Source organism: Bufo bufo, chromosome 4 (genome assembly GCF_905171765.1).
Source record: "Bufo bufo chromosome 4, aBufBuf1.1, whole genome shotgun sequence".
NCBI classification, from domain to species: domain Eukaryota; kingdom Metazoa; phylum Chordata; class Amphibia; order Anura; family Bufonidae; genus Bufo; species Bufo bufo.
Window position 1 is genome coordinate 541285833 of NC_053392.1, and position 20891 is coordinate 541306723.

Here is a 20891-nt window from a genome sequence, read left to right on the forward strand (position 1 = left end):
TCCAATCGTAATGACGCCCCCTCCGCTTGTTGATTGACAGGGCCAGCGGACGGGATCTTTCTCTGCTGGCCCTGCCTGTTTTCATTCAATATCTGGCGCCTGCGCCGCGGCCATACCTATCTTCAATCTGCGCAGGCGCACTGAGAGGCGGCCACTCACTCGGCCGCTCCATCCTCAATGCGCCTGCGCCGATGACGTCACATCTACACCCGGCGCAGGCGCATTGAGGAGCAAGCGGCCGAGTGAGTGGCCGCCTCTCAGTGCGCCTGCGCAGATTGAAGATACGTACGGCCGCGGCGCAGGCGCCAGATTTTGAATGGTAACAGGCAGGGCCAGCAGAGAAAGATCCCGTCCGCTGGCCCTGTCAATCAACAAGCGGAGGGGGCGTCATTACGATTGGAGGATGCGGCTGCTACCAGCAAGTAGCCGCCCTACTTGCTGGTAGAAAGGTAATTTACATATTATAAAAATCGATTTTTAGCAAATTCTAGTGAACGAAAATGATTAATTAGCTCATGTATGCTGAGATCGCACTATAGGGATTATTAGTAAAGAAAAAAAAAAAACGGTTTAATGGGGTGACAGAAGCCCTTTAAATCTAACACTTTTCTCAACAATCCCTAATCATAACGGTAAATGGAAAGGTGGCCATCCATGCCTGGTGAACTCCTTTCACTGCTTTTCTATAAAAGACTCAAGTCAGCTGTTTTTGGAACTCCCAAAGCGGTTCTGGAAATAGAATTGGGTTGAGACCCCCCAAATATCTGACAATGATGGCATAGCCTAGCGATGGGTCATCAATGTCTGAGATGGGCCAACCCCTTTAAACGGAACCTGTCACTATGAAAATACAGGCAGTCTGTTATAGAGCAGGAGGAGCTGAGCAGACTGATATATAGTTTTGTGGGAAAAGATTCAGTACAATCTAATATATATCATACTATATATAAAATAAAATATAATATAATATATAAATATAAAAAGACCAGAATTTTCTGAGAAATCGATTACCGCAATCAGATTTGCGAGAGATTCAGCATAACCTGTACATTATTCCCTTAAATTCCTGCTCATTCTGGACTCTTAAGTCCCGGAGACGGTCCTATCAGTGCCTTCCCTCTATGATGTATACAGAGATAGCTGTCAATCACTGATAGGACCGGCTCCTGGACTTCTAAGCCCAGAATGAGCAGGAATATACACGGATAAATGACAAATCTATAGATCAGTCTGCTCTGCTCCTCCTGCTCTATAACATGATGTCTGCACCTCAAACACCATGTGACAGGTTCCCTTTAAATAAAAAAAAAAAATTGTGATGAGAGTCAATGGAAAGTATATGGTTGGTGTAACCCTTTATTATATGGTCGCCACTAACCTTAGGCTACTTTCACACTAGCGTTTTTACTGGATCCAGCAGGGCGTCCGTTATTGATAATACAACCATCTACACCTGTTATGAACGGATCCGGTTTTAATATCTTAAACATAGCCAAGATGGATCCGTCATAAACTTCATTGAAAGTCAATGGAGAACGGATTTATTTTCTATTGTGGCAGAGAAAACCGTCCCCATTGACTTGCATTGTGGGTCATGACGGATCCATCTTGCTCCACATCCCAGGATGGAAAGCAAACTGCAGCATGCTGCCGTTTTCTCTCCGGTCTGGGAACGGGATGCATTTTGGAGCACTCCCTTCTGTTCAGTTTTGTCCCCATTGACAATGAATGGGGACAAAACAGAAGCGGTTTTTTTTCAGGTATTGAGCCCCTATGACAGAACTCAATACCGGAAAATAGAAACGCTGGAGTGAAAGTAGCCTAATGTGAACGGAGCCCTAGCTGAATTAAGAATTCCCACACACAGACTTTCCCTTTAAACCTATGACACAGAAAACAACGGCGTTGCCCATAGCAACCAAACACATGACAGCTCTGCACTACGGAAATTGAAAGCAAAACCCTGATTGGCTGCCAGCCGCACAGTTGTTGTAAACACCCCGTTCCCTGCCCTCTGACAGGAGCCCGGCCCGACGCCGTCTCCCCAGACGTCTTTTGTGTCTTCTCTCTCTCCAGTCCACGTTCCCCCGTGCCACACAGCTCCGTGACTCCTCCCACAAACACGGCGAGCGCCTGCGCACTGTCTCCCCCCTCAGCTCTCCCACCCCCCCCCCGTGACTGGCCCTATCTCTCGGCCTATAGGAGACTGCAGAGAGCTGCCAGGGGGCGGCCGTGCGAGGGTTTGTAAGGGGCGTGACCCGCTGGTGTCAGAGCCGGGGAGCTTCTCCTGCCTGTACATAGCTGTGGTGTGTGGTGGTCAGCCTGCGCCCTAACATTCAGGGGTCCTGCCTGTGCTCCCCTCTACTCCTCTCTTGTGTCACACACACTACTTCCTGTGAGCCTGGGGAACTCGCAGCCCAAATCCTACACCCAGCAGCAGCACAGCAGCAGCAGCAGCAGCATGTACCCCAGCAGCAGCAAGAAGAAAAAGATATGGAGAGAAGAGAAAGGTAGCTACCAGCTTCTTGTTCCATTGCCTGGTGCCCCACATCTCTGTGTCCCCTCCATCCCTCTCCCCTGCTACCATCGTCATGGGGGGCTGCCAGCGCTGGAGTAGCTGAAACTTCTTGTACTGCCCCCTCCTTCCCTCAGGTTGCCCCTTGCCCTGGTCTTAGGTTAGGGCTGGAGGATGAGTAGTCCCGTTGCAGCTAACTTCTGTGCCTTTGGTGGTCCTCTAGCCTCAGCCTAGTATTTGGTGCATGTCTGCTCCCACGGGCACTGACCATGGCTCACATATTTGCCCCTCCTGTCACCCCCCGTTATGTAATTCCCCTCGTACCCTTTGGGACAATAGGGACCTGTATCAATATCCAGAACCGGAGCTCTGTTAGGAAGTAGCACTTCTGTTTATTGGGCAGCGCCCGGTGCGCCGCATGGCACAAAGTACAACGTGAGGCGGCAGAGAAGAGTAAAGCATCAGTCTTGTGTACTTTACTAGCACAGTCCTCCACTCCGAGGTCCACAGACTTGGGCCTCGTGCAAACCGCAGATCCACAAAACGTGGATCCCGGCTCTGTGTATGCCGCCATTTTTTTTTTTTTAACCCCTGTAGAAATGTCCTATCCCTGTCTGCAAAATGAACAAGAATAGGACATGTGCTGTGTTTTTCGCATGACTTGCCGACGCGGACAGCACACGGGCCCCGTAGGAATGAATGGGTCCGCATTCTATCAGCGAAAAAAAAAATACACATGTGCATGGGGGCTTAAGGCTGCGTTCACATAGTGTTTGTGAACCAAAACCAGGTGTGGATTAAAAATACAGAACATATGCAGATCTTTCCATCCTACCATATTTCTGTACAGGCTTCACACCTGCTTTTGGCTCACAATCACTGATCAAACGCGGACTGTGTGAACACCGCTTAAAGGGGTCGTCTCACTTGAGCAAATGGCGTTTATCATGTAGAGGAAGTTAATACAAGACACTTATGTATTGTGATTCTCCATATTGCCTCCTTTGCTGGCTGGATTTATTTTTCCATCACATTAGACACGGCTCATTTGCATGGTGGTGACCACCCTGCAATCTAGCTACGGTGATCGTGCTTGCACACTACAGGAAAAAGCGCTGGCTTTTTCCTATAGTGTGCAAGCACGACCACCGCACACAGCAAAGGAGGCAATATGGACAACCACAATACATTAGTAAGTGCCTGGTATTAACGTCCTCTACATGATAAATAACATTTGCTGAAGTGAGACAAATCCTTTAAGGGCTCATGCACGTGAACGTGTGCTGCCCGTGTCATGCATTGGGGACCGCAACCTGCACTGACGGGTGCAGACCGACGTGAAAGAGTCCCGTGATCCGTCCCCACCACCAAAAAATCCAGCATGTGCTATTTTTTTGCTGTGCGGAGGCATGGACCGCAATGCCACGGAAACGCACCATAGTGCTTATGTGGCCTTCTGCTCTGTGGCTTCCGGATTGTGGACTCATTCAAGTTAAAGGGCCCACATCAGTGATGGGGTGCGCTCACAGCTGTTTCCTGTATATTGCGGACCCGCTGTTAGCAGATTACACGCAGTTTCTCAACGCGGATCCTCGTGCATAAAAGCCACGTCATAGTGCAACGTTTCACAAATCTCACATACACTTGGGTTTTACGTTTCGTGCAGAATCCGACCTGCCGCGAGGATTTGATATCTGCAGCCGCAGCGTGTCAGTTCTTTGGGCGGTTCTTTTGCGCCGCTTTCAAAACCGCATCAGATCCACACCAAAAACTGGAAGTAATCCACGCAGTTTTTGGTGTGGAAACGTACAGAAATCCTCATGGTAATTTGTGTGGAATTTTTGCGAGGCAGTCGACACCCGTTTCCTCTTAGGCCGACTGCACAGGAGTGCGGGTGAACTCGCACAAAATCCGCACAAATTTCCGTGTGTCTCTGCACCTAAATCCGCAATGTGTAACAGTGGTTTTTGGTGCGGATTGGATACGTTTTGCCGCAGATTGGAAAAGGGTTAAATTTGCATCCAAGGGTACTTTCACACTAGCGTTTTTCTTTTCCAGCGCTGAGTACCGTCCTAGGGGCTCAATACCGGAAAAGAACTGATCCGTTTTATCCTAATGCATTCTGAATGGAGAGCAATCCGTTCAGTATGTATCAGGATGTCTTCAGTTCAGTCTTTTTTGACTGTTCAGGACGGAGATAATGCCCTAGTATGCTATGGTTTTATCTCCGGCCAAAAATCCGGAAAACTTGCCGGAATGCCGGATCCGGCATTTTTTTCCATAGGAATGTACTAGTACATTCAAAATACCGGAATGCTGGATCCGTCCTTCCGGTCTGCGCATGGAAAAAAGGTGAAAAAAATAAATGCTGGATCCGTTTTTCTGGGTGACACCGGAAAGACGGATCCAGCATTTCAATGCATTTTTCTGACTGATCAGGCATTTTTAAGACTGATCAAACTGCCATCAGTTGGCATACGTTTTGTCGAATCTGCCAGGCAGTTCCAGCGATGGAACCGCTTGCCGGATCACTCTGCCGCAAGTGTGAAAGTAGCCTAAAACTACTAACTTAATTGGCGTGCTGCAGATTTGGAAATCCGTGCAACAGGTCAATTTCCACACATAAAAACCCCGCCCAGTGTTTATGAGCAAAGAAAAAAAGCGCGTATTTTGCAATGTGTGGCGGTGAACTTGTGCATTCAACTGCATGTTCGATACGTATTTCTTGCGGGTTGGATGGAGGCCGATTCATTACAGTGGGGCCGGAAAAGATGTGGACAGCACACCGTGTGACGTCCGCATTCGTATGTCGATTCCGTGGCCCTGCAAAAAACATAGAACGTGTCCTATTCTTGTCCATTTTGAAGATGAGGATAAAAAAAAAAGAAATGGCGCATGCACTCGACCGGTCTGTGTTTCGCGCAGACCTCAAAACCGAAACGGTCTTGTGCATGAGTTCTTAGCGTACGGCCACGCGTTCCGGTTTCCTAGCACAATTTTGGAATGGTGCGAGTTTTCCTGAACGCATTCGGACCTAATCCGTATCGTTTGTGTGAAAGGGGCCTTAGACAGGGGGAATGTATCATGATTGGACTTCTTGAAGTCAGATTTACTTGAGCCTGTGTTGGTAAAGTTGTGCCAAATTTATTTATTTTAGAAGTTGCACTTTCTGCATTTTTGTGTAGAAATTGTACTCTGGTTTTTCTACCCCTCCCAACTTTTGTCACTTTGTAACTTGTTAAAAAAGTCAGTGATAAATCTGGAATTCAACAAATTAACATAATTAACCTCGATAACCACGCCACCCCACGTTCCCACTCACTGCTCAAAGTGGCCAGGGTGTTGTAAAACAGCAAAAAGTCACTCGGGCTCATTTATTAAGGGACTTGCTACTATTTTAGTCGGAAAAATGGTCGTAAGGCCCTTTGTTAACCGGCCATGTGACAGTTTTGGGTCGCAAGGCTAGTTTTAAGCCGTGTTTGGCAGTGCCAGGGCGAGAACTCTCGATCCGGCAAATTTATTAACATTTACGCCTGTTTCCAGGTAAAAACTAACTGTCGGGGGAATCTAAAACCGTAGTAAAAAGACGGTCTTAGTAAATGACCCCCACTTATTCCAAAATGTACGGCTTTTGCGGGCCAGAAAAGTGGCATTCAAAAAATGATTCCCACATCAGTATTGTGTGTGGCACGTGGTTGGTGGGGTCCTGTTACAGGTGCCTCTTGTTACGCCTCTAGGTGAAATCATTCAGCAACCTTCTAAGGCCTCCTGCACACGACCGTAGGTGTCCCGTTGCCGTATTGCGGACCGCATATGCGGATCTGCAATACACAGGCACCTTTACGTGTGCATTCTGGAGATGCAGAACGGAAACCCCACGGAAGCACTATGGAGTGCTTCTGTGGTGTTCCGTTCTGCATAAACATAGAACTATCTTTTTGCGGAACGGACTGATCGTGGACCCCATTCAAGTTAATGGGATCGCATGCGGCTGGCCCAGGGTCGGTGCCCGTGCATTGCGGACCGCAGCACTGGCACGGAGCCCTTATGTTCGTCTGCAAGAGGCCTAAGGCATTGTCCACATTTCAGTTTTTCATTAATGTGTGCCGTCCACATTTTCTGTACATTTTAATAACTGTAACAATCCGTTTGCCTAAAATGAAGTCTACACCGGCTCATAGTTAGGGTCCATTCACACATCTGTAAGTGTTTTGCGGATCCGCAAAACACTGACACCTGCAATGTGCGATCCGCAATTTGCGGATCCGCACATCAGACACTATAATAGAAAATGCCTTTTCTGGTCCGCAATTGCGGACAAGAATAGGACATGTTCTATTTTTTCCAGGAACGAAATTGCGGATCCCGAAAATGCGAATGCGGATCCAGGAAATGTGGATTTGCATCCGTTCCAGCCCCATTGAAAGTGAATGCATCCGCAAATTGCGGAACGAATCTGGACCCAAATTACGGACGCGTGAATGGACCCTTACTGTAGATTTAAATCAACATCGATGTCAGAAAACTGGTGAAAGCATTGATGGATGTGCCCCGCCCACACCCCGCCCCTGCCACACCTCGCCCTTCTCAGAAATTGGTGAGGGCAGCATAGAAACACCACATGGACACCAGAGTTTCGTACAAGACACAAGGCAGATTTATGAAAACTGTCTCAAAGACCATGGGGGAGATTTATCAAAACTAGTGTAAAGTAGATTCCACCTTTTCATTTTTTAGAGCTCCTTTGGGAAAGGAAAGGATCAATCTGATTGGTTGCTATGGGCAACTAAGGCTACTTTCACACCATAGCTTTTATTTTCTGGTATTGAGATCCGTCATAGGGTCTCAATACCGGAAAAAAACGCTTCCGTTTTGTCCCTATTCATTGTCAAATGTAACTGAACAGAACGGAATGCTCCAAAATGCATTCCGTTCTCATACCGGAGAGCAAACTACAGCATGCTGCGGTTTTCTTTCCGTCGTGGGCTGCGGAGCAAAACAGATCCGTCGTGACCCACAATGCAAGTCAATGGGGACGAATCAGTTTAACTGTGACAAAATAGGAAGCGGATCCTTCCCCCCCCCCCATTGACTTTCAGTGGTGTTCATGACGGATCCGGCTTGGCAATGTTAAAGATAATACAACCGGATCCGTTCATAACCGATGCAGAAGGTTGTATTATCAGTGACGGACGCCCTTCTGGATCCAGTAAAAACGCTGGTGTGAAAGTAGCCAAAGACAGCTTTGATAAATCTCCCCCAATCAGTCTTTCTAGGCAACCAATCACAGAGCACCTTTTATTTGATATTTGGCTCTTGAGAAATTAAATCAGTGATTGGTTGCTATGGGCAACAAAGGCTTTTTTTTTCTTTTTCTTTTAGACATTTTCATAAATCTGCCCAATCATCTGTAAGCGACTTGCCCTCACAGACTAGCTGTGCAACATACGAGCGTGGACTGAAGACCACGGTGGAGGAAGGGGGCTATTAATTCCCTTTGGGTGAGAATTCGGGCAGAAATTTTATTTTGCATGTTTGCAGATGCCATTTTTGCTGAAAAAATTGTGACTTTGGGATTGTATCCTGCTCCTGATGTGGATGTGGTTAGAAATGTCTATTGTTCCCGCTAAACAGACAAGAATCACAGCAGATCAAATGTGGACCAAAAATACGGTCGTGTGTGAGGCCTCAGACCTCTTTCACACGGGCAATGCGGACGCATTCAGTTTTCATGTGTTTTTCATTCATGTGAAGAAAAACTGAAGAATAAAGGCTCATGCACACGAACATATTTTCTTTTCCGCGTCCGTTCCGTGTTTTTTTTTTTTTTTTGGCGGACTGTATGCGGAACCATTCATTTCAGTGGGTCCGCAAAAAAACAGAAGATCCCTACATACATACAGTACCAGAACAAAGATGTCTACATAAGTACAGCCCCAGAACTACACACAGCATATAAATACAGATCCAGAAACGAGCTCATTACGTAAGTACAACACCACAACTAACCTCAGTACTTTCGGAACCAAGCTCTGTACATGAATCATTTGCAGTCAGCTTAAAGGGTCACTGAGCTTTCAAAGAACATCATTTTTCATAGTGACCTATAAAAGGTGGCCAAAGAAAAGCCAGAGAATTAGCGGATCTGCAACTGCAAAGATGAAAAGGAGGGCACCGTGTAAAAAGTAGCCATTGCCGTGCACGAGAGCTACTGAAGCAGAGTAGCACAACAAGCTGGCGCTCTGCTGTATCCCTAACTCAGAAACAGCACAGAGTCCTCTACTGTTTCCGGGCCGGGAGGTGGTCGGAACGGTCTCATCTCTCCTTAGTAACGGCGAGATGAGACAACCCCTTTTTGTTTTTTATTTTTAAATTTATTTACTTTTTAAACCAAAGGGTCACTTTAAGTCCCTTTTGCACAGGTCGATTGAAAGGCAATCATCAGGAACGAACTGTTTGTTCCTGATAATTGCCTATTATTGAGCAGAGGAGAGAACTGCATTTACATGCAGCAGTCATTTATGGGCAGCAGATCTGTTTACATAGGACTGTCTGCTGCCTAGAAAATGGTGGGGAAGGGGGGTGGGGTGGGGGGCTGGTGGTGGGGGGAGGTAAGTGGCAGGGGGGGTCTGGGGTCTGATGGATGGATCAAAGAAAGTTTTGAATAAAAGTTTTTTTTTTTTTCCTAACTAACTTTTCCCTTCTTTCCCTGTTTAACGGTGCCTCTCCCTCACTGACCCTAACCTACCTGGGTGGCGATGGGTGCAGGAGGGTGATGGATGGCGATTAGGGGGGACTCAGGAGCTGGTGCTGGACGATGCTGCCGGGTGCTCGTGCAGAACAGGAAGAGGAGGGGAGAGAAGAGCGCAGGAAGTTTGAGTCTCGCGCCTCTCTCCCCTGCACCAATCAGCACCCTGGACAGCAGTGTTCAGCACCAGGGCCAGCACCGCCTCTCCAAATCCTCGGACTGCGATAAGTGGTGTATAATTACGCCACCGATCGCAGTCTTTTTCCGGTTCATCGGGTCACAGGACACCCGAATGGACCGGAAACGCAGAAAACCGCAGGTCTGAATTGACCTGCGGTTTTCTGCGATCGTCGGTGCGGGGGGAGGGGGGGGTCAAATGACCCCCCCCCCCCTGCATTGTTACGGGATGCCAGCTGAATGATTTCAGCCGAAATCCCGTTCCGATTAACCCCTGGGGCGCCGAAATACCGATTTCAAGTTAGGACGTAGGAAAATAGGGCGTACCGATACCCCCTCCGTCCTTAAGGGGTTAAAATATCGCATCGCACATCGTTATCGCAATTTTTAGGGCCCTAATCGCAATCGCACAAAATTCCCATATCGTGCAGCCCTAGTTCCCAATAATTTCCCCATTTAATTGCCACTGATCACCCGATGAACAAGGTCATTGAGGCTCTGTTCACCTCTACTTTTGTGAACATGTTCAACATACACTGACCTAAAGAATTATTAGGAACACCATACTAATACGGTGTTGGACCCCCTTTTGCCTTCAGAACTGCCTTAATTCTACGTGGCATTGATTCTACAAGGTGCTGATAGCATTCTTTAGAAATGTTGGCCCATATTGGTAGGATAGCATCTTGCAGTTGATGGAGATTTGAGGGATGCACATCCAGGGCACGAAGCTATCGTTCCACCACATCCCAAAGATGCTCTATTGGGTTGAGATCTGGTGACTGTGGGGGCCATTTTAGTACAGTGAACTCATTGTCATGTTCAAAAAACCAATTTGAAATGATTCGAGCTTTGTGACATGGTGCATTATCCTGCTTGAAGTAGCCATCAGATGATGGATACATGTTCTCATTCTGTTTACGCCAAATTCGGACTCTACCATTTGAATGTCTCAACAGAAATCGAGACTCATCAGACCAGGCAACATTTTTCCAGTCTTCAACAGTCCAATTTTAGTGAGCTCGTGCAAATTGTAGCCTCTTTTTCCTATTTGTAGTGGAGATGAGTGGTACCCGGTGGGGTCTTCTGCTGTTGTAGCCCATCCGCCTCAAGGTTGTGCGTGTTGTGGCTTCACAAATGCTTTGCTGCATACCTCGGTTGTAACGAGTGGTTATTTCAGTCAACGTTGCTCTTCTATCAGCTTGAATCAGTCGGCCCATTCTCCTCTGACCTCTAGCATCCACAAGGCATTTTTGCCCACAGGACTGCCGGATACTGGATGTTTTTCCCTTTTCACACCATTCTTTGTAAACCCTAGAAATGGTTGTGCGTGAAAATCCCAGTAACTGAGCAGATTGTGAGATACTCAGACCGGTCCGTCTGGCACCAACAACCATGCCACGCTCAAAATTGCTTAAATCACCTTTCTTTCCATTCTGACATTCAGTTTGGCGTTCAGGAGATTGTCTTGACCAGGACCACCCCCCTAAATGCATTGAAGCAACTGCCATGTGATTGGTTGACTAGATAATTGCATTAATGAGAAATAGAACAGGTGTTCCTAATAATTCTTTAGGCGAGTGTATGTTAGGTGACCCTTTGATGTACTTAAGGTATAGGAATGTATAGCCTGCTGTATGTTCCGAAGTGCATCAATACCGTAAAAAAAAAAAAATCTATATTGAGTTTTACAAGCTAACAAGCTATTTTTACAATGGCAGTCAATGGCTGATGGATGCCACTGTATGCCAATACAATGATATACGGCAGAGCCTTCTCTTATAGGTTCATTTCCAGGATTCTCCTAAAGTCTCCTGCACGGGTCCCAATGTATCCGCAAAACACGGGTCCCGGCCAAGTGCTTGCCGGCATGTTTTTCCCCTGCAAAAATGTCCTATCCTTGTCCACAAAACAGACAAGAATAGAACATGTTCTAATTTCTTGTGGGGTCACAGAACGAACTTCCGGATGCAGGCAGCACACGGGTGTGCTGTCTGCATCTTTTGCGGCCCCATTGAGATGCAAAAAACGTGGATCAGATGCAGACCAAAACTACGGCCATGTGCACAGGGGCGAATTGGGAACTTAAAGTGGCCCTGGAAAAAAAAGTGGGCCCCATGTTGTAGGTGGGTCAAAATTGACAGCAGACGGGCCAAAAGAAGTATGCAGGGTCAACACCGGTAGGCGGGGCCTGCAATACCGTAATGCAGCGCAGAATGCCATTCCCATAATGCAGAACCAAATACAACAGGGCAGCACAAAATACTGCCACCCTCACCCCACTATTCAACTGTATCACAGTTGAGTTCAGGAGAGCTCCTGTGGCCATTGAGCATCAGATTATTATGTACCTGGCCTGAGGCCATCAAGAGGGAAATTTCCCTGTAGGGTCTATGGTCTATGCATATGCATGAGCCCTTGCTTAAAAAATCGCCTAGGAAGAATGTGTGAGCCTGACAGACCATGACTAGGCTGCAACGGTCTCCATAACCACGGCCTCCTATGCCAAGCTTTACCTGTCCTACCTGCAGTTTTGAATGGAGAGGTAGCTGTACATGACTGACTTCATTCACTTCTAAGGGACTTCCAAAAACAGCTAAACACACTTGCTTCTGAACAGAGAGCTGTCCATGAGTGGCCACTCTCCATTCACCAAGTGCACCAGCGGTGGCTGGAGACCCCATTCTGAATATATGTGCGGGTCCCAGGTGAGATTAACCCTTTTATACCCCCTCAGTATCTTTCCAGGCCTGTAGTACTTTAGATTGTATTGGGAGATTTTTATTTTTCTACCCAAAACTGCAAATATAACAAATGTGTGTCCACTAGAGTCTAAAGGGAAGTAGGTTTCACCATAAGTTCTTTTTGTTTTTTTCCTGCCTACAAGAACAGAGAAACTGAGACCCCACTGCACACTGCTGTGATCAATAATTGTAGGGGTGTGGATGCAGTTTTTGTATAATACAATACTACCAATAAGGCCACTTTAATGGGTCCGATGTCACGGTCTCTCCCATGACAAGGGCCCGAAGATCTAAGAGATTGGCTGCACATAATGTGATCTGACAGCATCTTTGGTTTCACTTGTTTCTGTGTTTGTTGCTGGTTATGACCACACCTCTTGTCTCAGGTGTAGCTTTAGTGGTCATTCCCACTTCTCTATTTAGTCTGGTCTCGCCCATCATGCTATACGGTTGATGGCTTCTTCTGGTTGTGGAAGTGCTGGTGTTTGGTCCTCCTTTGAGTTCCTGCTCATCCGCGTACTTCGGAGTTAAGTGTCTTTTTCCTATTTCTAGTTTGTTGTATTCCCCTATCTTTTGGTATTATTCCTGAAGGAGTGTTCTGTTCCTTCAGCTGGGAAAGAACAGATTGTATTTTGTCCTGACGCTATTTCTAGGGTCCTTTAGGGTCAGATTGGGCTGTAGGTTCCTGTGTATGAACATTCCTACAATCAAGGTCTGTTCATACTGTTAGTAGTCAAGGCCCAGTTGAGGGATTCACTAAGTGGTGACCTTTCCCTAGTTTCCAGGCCTAGTACCTCTTCCCTTCCCTCCTGTATTCGGTGTGGAGTTAACCACCCACACCGCGCCGTGACATCAGGATTCTGGTCAGAGTTTTACTTCAGTATTTGTAAGCCAAATCCAGGTGGTGTGGATCCTACAGAGGCGTACAGATAATGATGCTAACCGCTGACCAGAACACGCAGTTGTGAAAGTGACCTTTATCTATAGTGCAGAGTTGTGGATAATTCAAAACGTATTGTGGTTGTTGAGGTTCAGGAAGGAATTATTCCCCGTGTCTCCTCTGTGTAGTTTTACTTCCCCTGTAGGATGACAGGTGAACTCACTAGACTTGAGTATTTTTTTTTACTGTCTATTATTATGTCAGATTATCATTGGGCCAAAGTTCATTTACTCTGAAGCTGGCCACAGCACTCCAGTAAACATGTTATAACATCGCTCAATAAATTCTTCTGAAGAGCCACCCTTCTAATCGTACATCCACAGGGGAAGGAATTTGCAGCAGAAAAATTGACATGTTTTCCATGCAGATTTGCTGTTGACCGACTGCAGATTTCATCCTTGCAAAGGGGGAAATCTGCAGCCTAAATGATTAGACTGCTGATTTAAAGGGGTTGTCTCACTTCAGCAAATGACATTTATCATGTAGCGAAAGTTAATACAAGGCAGTTACTAATGGGGTTGTTTCTATACCAAAATTTTGATTTGATTTCGCGAAAAAAATAAAACCCCCAAAAAAGCAGCGTGCATTCCGCATTTTATGGAACATCCGGCCCATAATCAAACAGTTCGATTCTATTTTTTGGTGGGACAAGGTGACTAAAAAATGGCGAATCGCGCAATTTTTTTTTTTTTCTGTTACAGCGTTCACCGCATAGGAGCTATTTTTTATATTTTAATAGGTCGCAGTTTTTTGGGTGTGGCAATATGTAATATTTATTTATTGTTCATATATTTTATATGTAAAATTGGGAAAGGGGGTGATTTAAATTTTATATTTTCCTCTCACCCACGACAGCACCTCAAGAGAGGATCCGCCCCCAAAGACCGGAAACCTGAAGTACAAAAAGGCGGAGACTCCCCTCCAACTTCTTCAGTATGGTTTCCTGTCTTTTGGAGGGGAAGCCTGTGGTACACCCTTTTCTCCCCATGGCAGTCCTTATTGTTACCTGCAGTCCCGGTAACTATCGCGGCACAGCGGTGCGCGGTGGACTGGCAGAGGCGTGATGGCTGAGTTCCTGAGCGCTGGGGGCATGATACTTACTAGTGCTTTGAATCGCACTGAAGTATCGTGTAGCTGGGGGGGAAGGGGGTGTAGGAGAAGCATCGAAGGCTCTGCTCTGTGGATGGTTATCTGAATCCAGAAAGAGGCATGGAGCAGATGTACAGTCGTGGCTGTAAATGTTGGCACCCCTGAAATTTTTCAAGAAAATGAAGTATTTCTCACAGAAAAGTATTGCAGTAACACGTTTTGCTATACACATGTTTATTCCCTTTGTGTGTATTGAAACAAAACCAAAAAATTGGACATAATGTCACACCAAACTCCAAAAATGGGCTGGACAAAATTATTGGCACCCTTAACTTAATATTTGGTTGCACACCCTTTGGAAAAAAAATAACTGAAATCTGTCGCTTCCTATAACCATCAATAAGCTTCTGACCTCTCTCTCACCCGGAATTTTGGACCACTCTTCCTTAGCAAACTGCTCCAGGTCTCTCTTATTGGAAGGGTGCCTTTTCCCAACAGCAATTTTAAGATCTCTCCACAGGTGTTCAATGGGATTTAGATCTGGATGACTTATTGCTGGCCACTTCAGAACTCTCCAGTGCTTTGTTGCCATCCATTTCTGGGTGCTTTTTGACATATGTTTGGGGTCATTGTCCTGCTGGAAGACGCAAGATCTTGGATCCAAACGCTGGGCTCTACAGTGCGACCCAAAATCGGTTGGTAATCCTCAGATTTCATGATGCTTTGCACACATTCAAGGCACCCAGTGCCAGAGGCAGCAAAACTACCCCAAAACATCACTGAACCTTCACCATATTTCACTGTAGGTACTGTGTTCTTTTCTTTGTAGGCCTCATTTAATTTTCGGTAAACAGTAGAATGATGTGCTTTCCAAAAAGCTCAATCTTGGTCTCATCTGTCCACGAGACATTTTCCCAGAAGGATTTTTGGCTTACTCAAGTTCATTTTTGCAAAATGTAGTCTTGATTTTTTTATGTCTCTGTCAGCAGTGGGGTCCTCCTGGGTCTCCTGCCATAGCGTTTCATTTCATTTAAATGTCGACTGATAGTTCGCGCTGACACTGATGCAGGACAGCTTGAATATCTATGGAACTTGTTTGGGGCTGCTTATCCACCATCCGGACTATCCGGCGTTGACACCTTTAATTAATTTTTCTCTTCCGTCCACGCCCAGGGAGATTAGCTACAGTGCCATGGGTTACAAACTTCTTGATAATGTTGCGCACTGTGGACAAAGGCAAATCTAGATCTCTGGAGATGGACTTGTAACCTTGAGATTTGTTGATATTTTTCAACAATTTTGGTTCTCAAGTCCTCAGACAGTTCTCTTCTCCTCTTTCTGTTGTCCATGCTTAGTGTCGCGCACACAGACACACAATGCAGAGACTAAGTGAACTTCTCTCCTTTTTATCCGCTTTCATGTGTGATTTTTATATTGCCCATACCTGTTACTTGCCCCAGGTGAGTTTAAAGGAGCATCACATGCTTGAAACAATCTTATTTATCCACAATTTTGAAAGGGTGCCAATAATTTGGTCCAGCCCATTTATGGAGTTTGGTGTGACATTATGTCCAATTAGCTTCTTTTTTTTTTTTTTTTTTTTTTTGTTCCAATACACACAAAGGGAATAAACATGTGTATAGCAAAACATGTTTCTGCAATACTTTTCTGTGAGAAATACTTCATTTTCTTAAAAAATTTCAGGGGTGCCAACATTTACGGCCATGACTATGTGCGGCGACGCATCACGTGCTTTGGGGGAGGTGTTTAATAGCACATGAATCCAGAAGTGAGTTGCCGGCATCTTCCTTTACATGTTTGCTGTAAGACAGAAGCGGTGGCTCCGGTGATCACTATGGAGGAAGAAAAGAGTGACAATACTGAAGAACCAGTGTCCAACCCAGCCTTGGTACCTATTGGAGGGGTGAGTTTTATAGCCCCATATGTTTATTTGTATTCCTGACTGGTATAGATGTATATACATGTTTTAGTCAGGGCCTTTTTGGGCTTTCCCTGCAAAAGACGCCATAAAGAGTGTGCCATCTGTAGATGTGCCTTGGCCTCCGATTATGAGAAAGTTATGTCAACCATGTATTGATAGGACAGTGGCGGAGGAATCGCCATAGTTTTTATAAGAGTTTATAGTCTTTGGTTAGATCTGAAATGGATTCATCTTTGGCCTCAAGGAAAAGTGTGCCTAAAATTAAGAGAAAGCATACGGTGTGTGAGATGGGTTCTTCAGAGTCAGAAGAGGGGGAGGACGTCCAGTCGGTAGAAAATCCCCTTTCAGATATGTCATCCTGTTCTTCTGAAAATTTAAGAAGGCGAAATAGGGAAACCCTTCTTTCCGACTGAGGACATAGATACATTACTTAAAGCAGTCAAATCTACTATGGGAATAGAAAAGGCCAAAGAGCCTCAATCGGTACAAGATATTATGTCTTGAGACTAAACATACCAGATCTCTCCCTGTCCATAAAACTATCAGCACTGATTAAGGAAGAATGGCGAAAACCTAACAAAATTAGTTTTTATCTCAAAAATGTTTAGAGGAAGTACCCATTTTCTAAAGAGATAGAGGCGACCTGGAATAAAGCTTCCAAAATTGATGTGGCCATTTCTAAGGTAGCTAAGAAATCATCATTGCCCTTTGAAGATATGGGATCATGAAAAAGACCCTTTGGATAAGAAAGCAGAGGGTTTTCTAAAAGGGGCTTGGGAAGCTTCAACTTCTTCTTTTAGACCCTCCATTGCAGCAACCTGCACAGCTAGATCACTAATAAACCTGTTATCAGAACTAGAAGACCAGTTAAAAAATAAGTGTCCCAGGGAGGATATGTTTGCAGAATTGTAGATCTTGCTGGCTGGTGCATCAGCAGATGCAATAAAATTAGCAGCACGTTCTTCCGGCCTAACTAATTCTGCACGCAGAGCCTTATGGTTGAAAAATTGGAGCTGCGACATTCAGTCAAAGAGGCTGTGCGCAGTGCCCTGTGGAGTACTTGTTTGGTTCATCATTGGATGAATTATTGGAAAAAAGAGCCGACAAAACGAAGTTTCCTGTGCAGACTTTCTTCTCAAGAGGAAGATTCAGTCGCCCCTTTCAGTCCTTTCGAAATAATAGGGAGGGAGAAAAAGGAGATAAGGACTTTAAATTTAAATTTCCAAAAAAGGGGGAGGGGGGGTGGAAGGGGTTTCTTTAATAAATCCTCTGGAGAGGACAAAAAAAACCAGGTCATCAATGACGCCAGGTGCCATGTAGGAGGTGGACTAAAGTTTTCTTCCTACATGGACACTTATTTCCAGGAGTCCCTGGATCTTGGATACTTTGAGTCTGGGCCTGAGACTAGAATTTTGCTCCCTACCTCATCCAAGATTCATGATAACAAGATCATCACAGACAGAAAAAATAGCAATTATTTCAGAAGTACTATCCTTAATAGAAAAAAGGGCATTAGGGGTCAGGAAAAACAGGGTTTTTACTCTCCACTATTCCTAGTAAAAAAAAAAACCCTGATGGTTCCTTCAGGACTATTATAAATTTAAAAGTTAAACTGGTTCCTTATGTTGAAGAAATTCAGAATGGAGACTATAAGGTCAGTGATAAATCTACTGTGTTTTATGGCTGTACTGGATTTAAAAGGCGCTTACTTTCACATTCCTATCAAAAGTACTTGAGAGTAGCAGTGGAGATGGAGGGAGTCATCTACCATTTTCAGTTCCAGGCTCTTCCATTCGGGCAATTAATGGCACCCAGGGTGTTTACCAAAATAGTGGTGGAAATGTCTGCCCACATTCGAGAAAAGGATATAATATTTATCCCATAACTGGACGATTTTCTGATTGTAGCAGAAAACAGAGTAGCATGCAACAGAGCGGTATAAGAAGTGATGGAGATCTTGGAAGAATTGTGATGGATCTTAAACAAGGAAAAGTCAAAACCGTACCCTCTTCAGTGCCAACAATTCCTAGGTTTAATCTTAGATTCCAGGAAGCAGACGTGCCTGTTGCCAGAGGGCAAGATTTGGAATATAAAGAGGAAGATACAGAGGTTAATCAATTATCCAAAGATCTCCTTACGAAAAGGTATGTCAATCTTAGGAAGCCTGACTTCATGCATTCCGGCAGTCATGTGGGCCCAATTCCACTCAAGGGAGCTTCAGTGGGAGATATTGACTGCCTGACAAAAAGAAGACAACCCTTAGAATTAAAAATAGATCTATTAGTCCAGACCCTTCTCAATTTAAAATGGTGGATGAAAACTGACAATTTGAACCAGGAAGTTCCATTGTTAAAAAAGCAACTTAGTTTACCTGGCGACCGATGCAAGCCCTTGGGGCTGGGGTGCCCACATTCAGGATCTATCAGTCCAGCATTATGTCAGACAACAAAACAGTGGTGTCATATATAAACAGACAAGGAGGAACCAGAAGCGAGAGTCTGATGTCAATGTTAAGTTCTATTATCCAGATAGTAGAAACAAATTGCAGATCAATTTCGGCAGTTTACATAAAGGGAAAGGAGAATATCCAGGCAGATTTTTTGAGCCGTCACATAATATCTCAGGGGGAATGGGGCCTGGATCCAAAAGTTTTTGGACAGCTGGGGGATGCCATGCATAGATCTTTTTGCTTCAGCAGAGAACAGGAAAGTGAAAGTTATTTTCCCTGTCTCTAGAGGGATCCCCATGTGGTCAAGATGCCTTTCTCCACAGGTGGGATTTTCCTCTCGCATATGCTTTTCCACCCTTTCTCCTGAACCGGAGGGTTCTAAAAAAGATAAGAGAAGATCGAGCAAGAATAATAATTTTGGCCCAAGAGACCATGGCTCACATGGTCTAGAAAACGGTCTGTGATGGATCCATGGGTTCTTCCAGCAACCAGGGGCCTTTTTTCGCAGGGACCAGTAGTTCATCCTCAGGTCCACAGTCTTCACCTGACTGCATTGAACTTGAGGCAGCTTTTAGCTAAAAGGTTTTTCCAACAAATTGATAAATACCCTGCTAAAAAGTAGGAAGGTTACCATTTCCATATATTCTAAAACTTGGAAAAAATGTTTGTCCTTCACAGGTTTACATTTCAGAGATCTTCCATGTCCATCTCAAATAAATCAGATTCTTGAATTTCTCCAGAAGGGATTGGAAATAGGATTATCTCCTAATACCTTAAAAGTACAGATTTCAGCACTATCGGCTCTCTTCAATAAATAGTTAGCATCTAATCCGTGGGTGATCCGTTTCTTTAAATCAGTTTCTAAAACATCCCTGATAGTGTCCCCAAGAGTTGCTCCTTGGGACTTAAATTTAGTTCTAGAGGCCCTTTCTACTCATCCCTTTGAACCTCTTGAGCAGATTTCGCTTAAATTTCTGTCTCTGAAGTTGTCTGTTAGTTTCCCTTACTTCAGCTCGTAGGGTTGCTGAACTCCAGGCAATTTCGATTAATGCTCCTTATACTACCATTCTAGATGATAGTGTAGTTATTAAACCTGACCCGGCTTTTATACCAAAGGTAGCTTCTAGGTTCCACAAATCTCAGGAGATCATCCTTCCATCCTTTTTTGAGAATCCGACATCTGAGAGAGAAGGCTTTCCATTTCCTTGATGTCCGGATGTGTTTGATTCAATACCTAACCAGAACTAAAGATTGGAGGAAATCCTCCTCGTTCATTCTTTCAGGGAAAGAATAAGGCTCTACAAGCCTCTAAGAAAACCCTGGCAAGGTGGATTATGTCTGCAGTGTCTCAAGCATATGTATCTTCAGTAAAAGAGCCTCCAGAACGCCTTTGCGCACATTCTACTAGGGCTGTCTCTACTTCTTGGGCGGAGAAGGCTGCAGTCTCTATTGAAGATATCTGCAAGGCAGCGGTCTGGTCTTCTCCATCTACCTTTTTCAATCACTATCGTCTACAGTTAAACTCTCCTGCTGATCTGTCTTTTGGTTCTAAGGTACTTTCTGCTGTTATCCCACCCAAAGAGTTCCTTGTTTCTCTCTCGTGGTGCTGTTGTGGGTGAGGGGAAAAATGAAGATTACTCTTACCGGTAATTGCATTTTCCTGAACCCACGACAGCACCCATATTTTCCCTAACCTTTTTTTGGTGCTGGATATTACACATGGGTGTTGCAGTAAAAAAAAGTTATAATTTGATTATTGAGTGATACTAACCATATGGGGCGAAGTTCCTCAAATCCTTGGAAATGACATACTGAAGTTGGAGGAGAGTCTCCGCCTTTTTGTACTTCAGGTTTCCTGTCTTTGGGGGGGCGGATCCTCTATCTCGTGGTGCTGTCGTGGGTTCAGGAAAATCCAATTAGCGTTAAGAGTAACCTTCATTTTTGGTGTGTGTGTTTTTTTTTTTTTTTGTACTTATTTAATACCCATTAGCCACCTTAGGGCCTAGAACATGGGTTATTTTCATACCTTGTCCTATAAACCCTTATAGAGCTCTATTAGGGTGAATAGGACTTCACACTCTCCCTGCTGCCTTGTGCATAGTACACACAGCAGCAGGGAGATTACCATGGCAGCCAGGGCTTCAGTAGCATCCTGGCTGCCATGGTAACCGATCGGAGCCCCAGGATTACACTGCTGGGGCTCCGATCAGAAGCTGCCACTGCACCACCAATGAATGAAGAGAAGGGGAGGGGACCCTGTGGCCACTGCCACCAATGATTATAATAC

General features: G+C 45.1%; 1 protein-coding gene across 2 annotated transcripts in view; it reads left to right on the forward strand.

The window, feature by feature from the left end:
- Positions 1–2231: 2231 nt before the first annotated feature.
- Positions 2232–20891, forward strand: part of MACROD2 (mono-ADP ribosylhydrolase 2) — a 2731696-nt gene continuing 2713036 nt past the window's right edge. Inside the window, exon 1 of one of the 2 annotated variants that reach the window (XM_040429978.1) lies at positions 2232–2510. In XM_040429978.1, coding sequence (XP_040285912.1) covers positions 2462–2510 — 49 coding nt within the window. In that variant the 5' untranslated portion in view covers positions 2232–2461. The remainder of the gene's footprint in view (positions 2511–20891) is intronic. The other variant, XM_040429979.1, reaches the window with a different exon arrangement.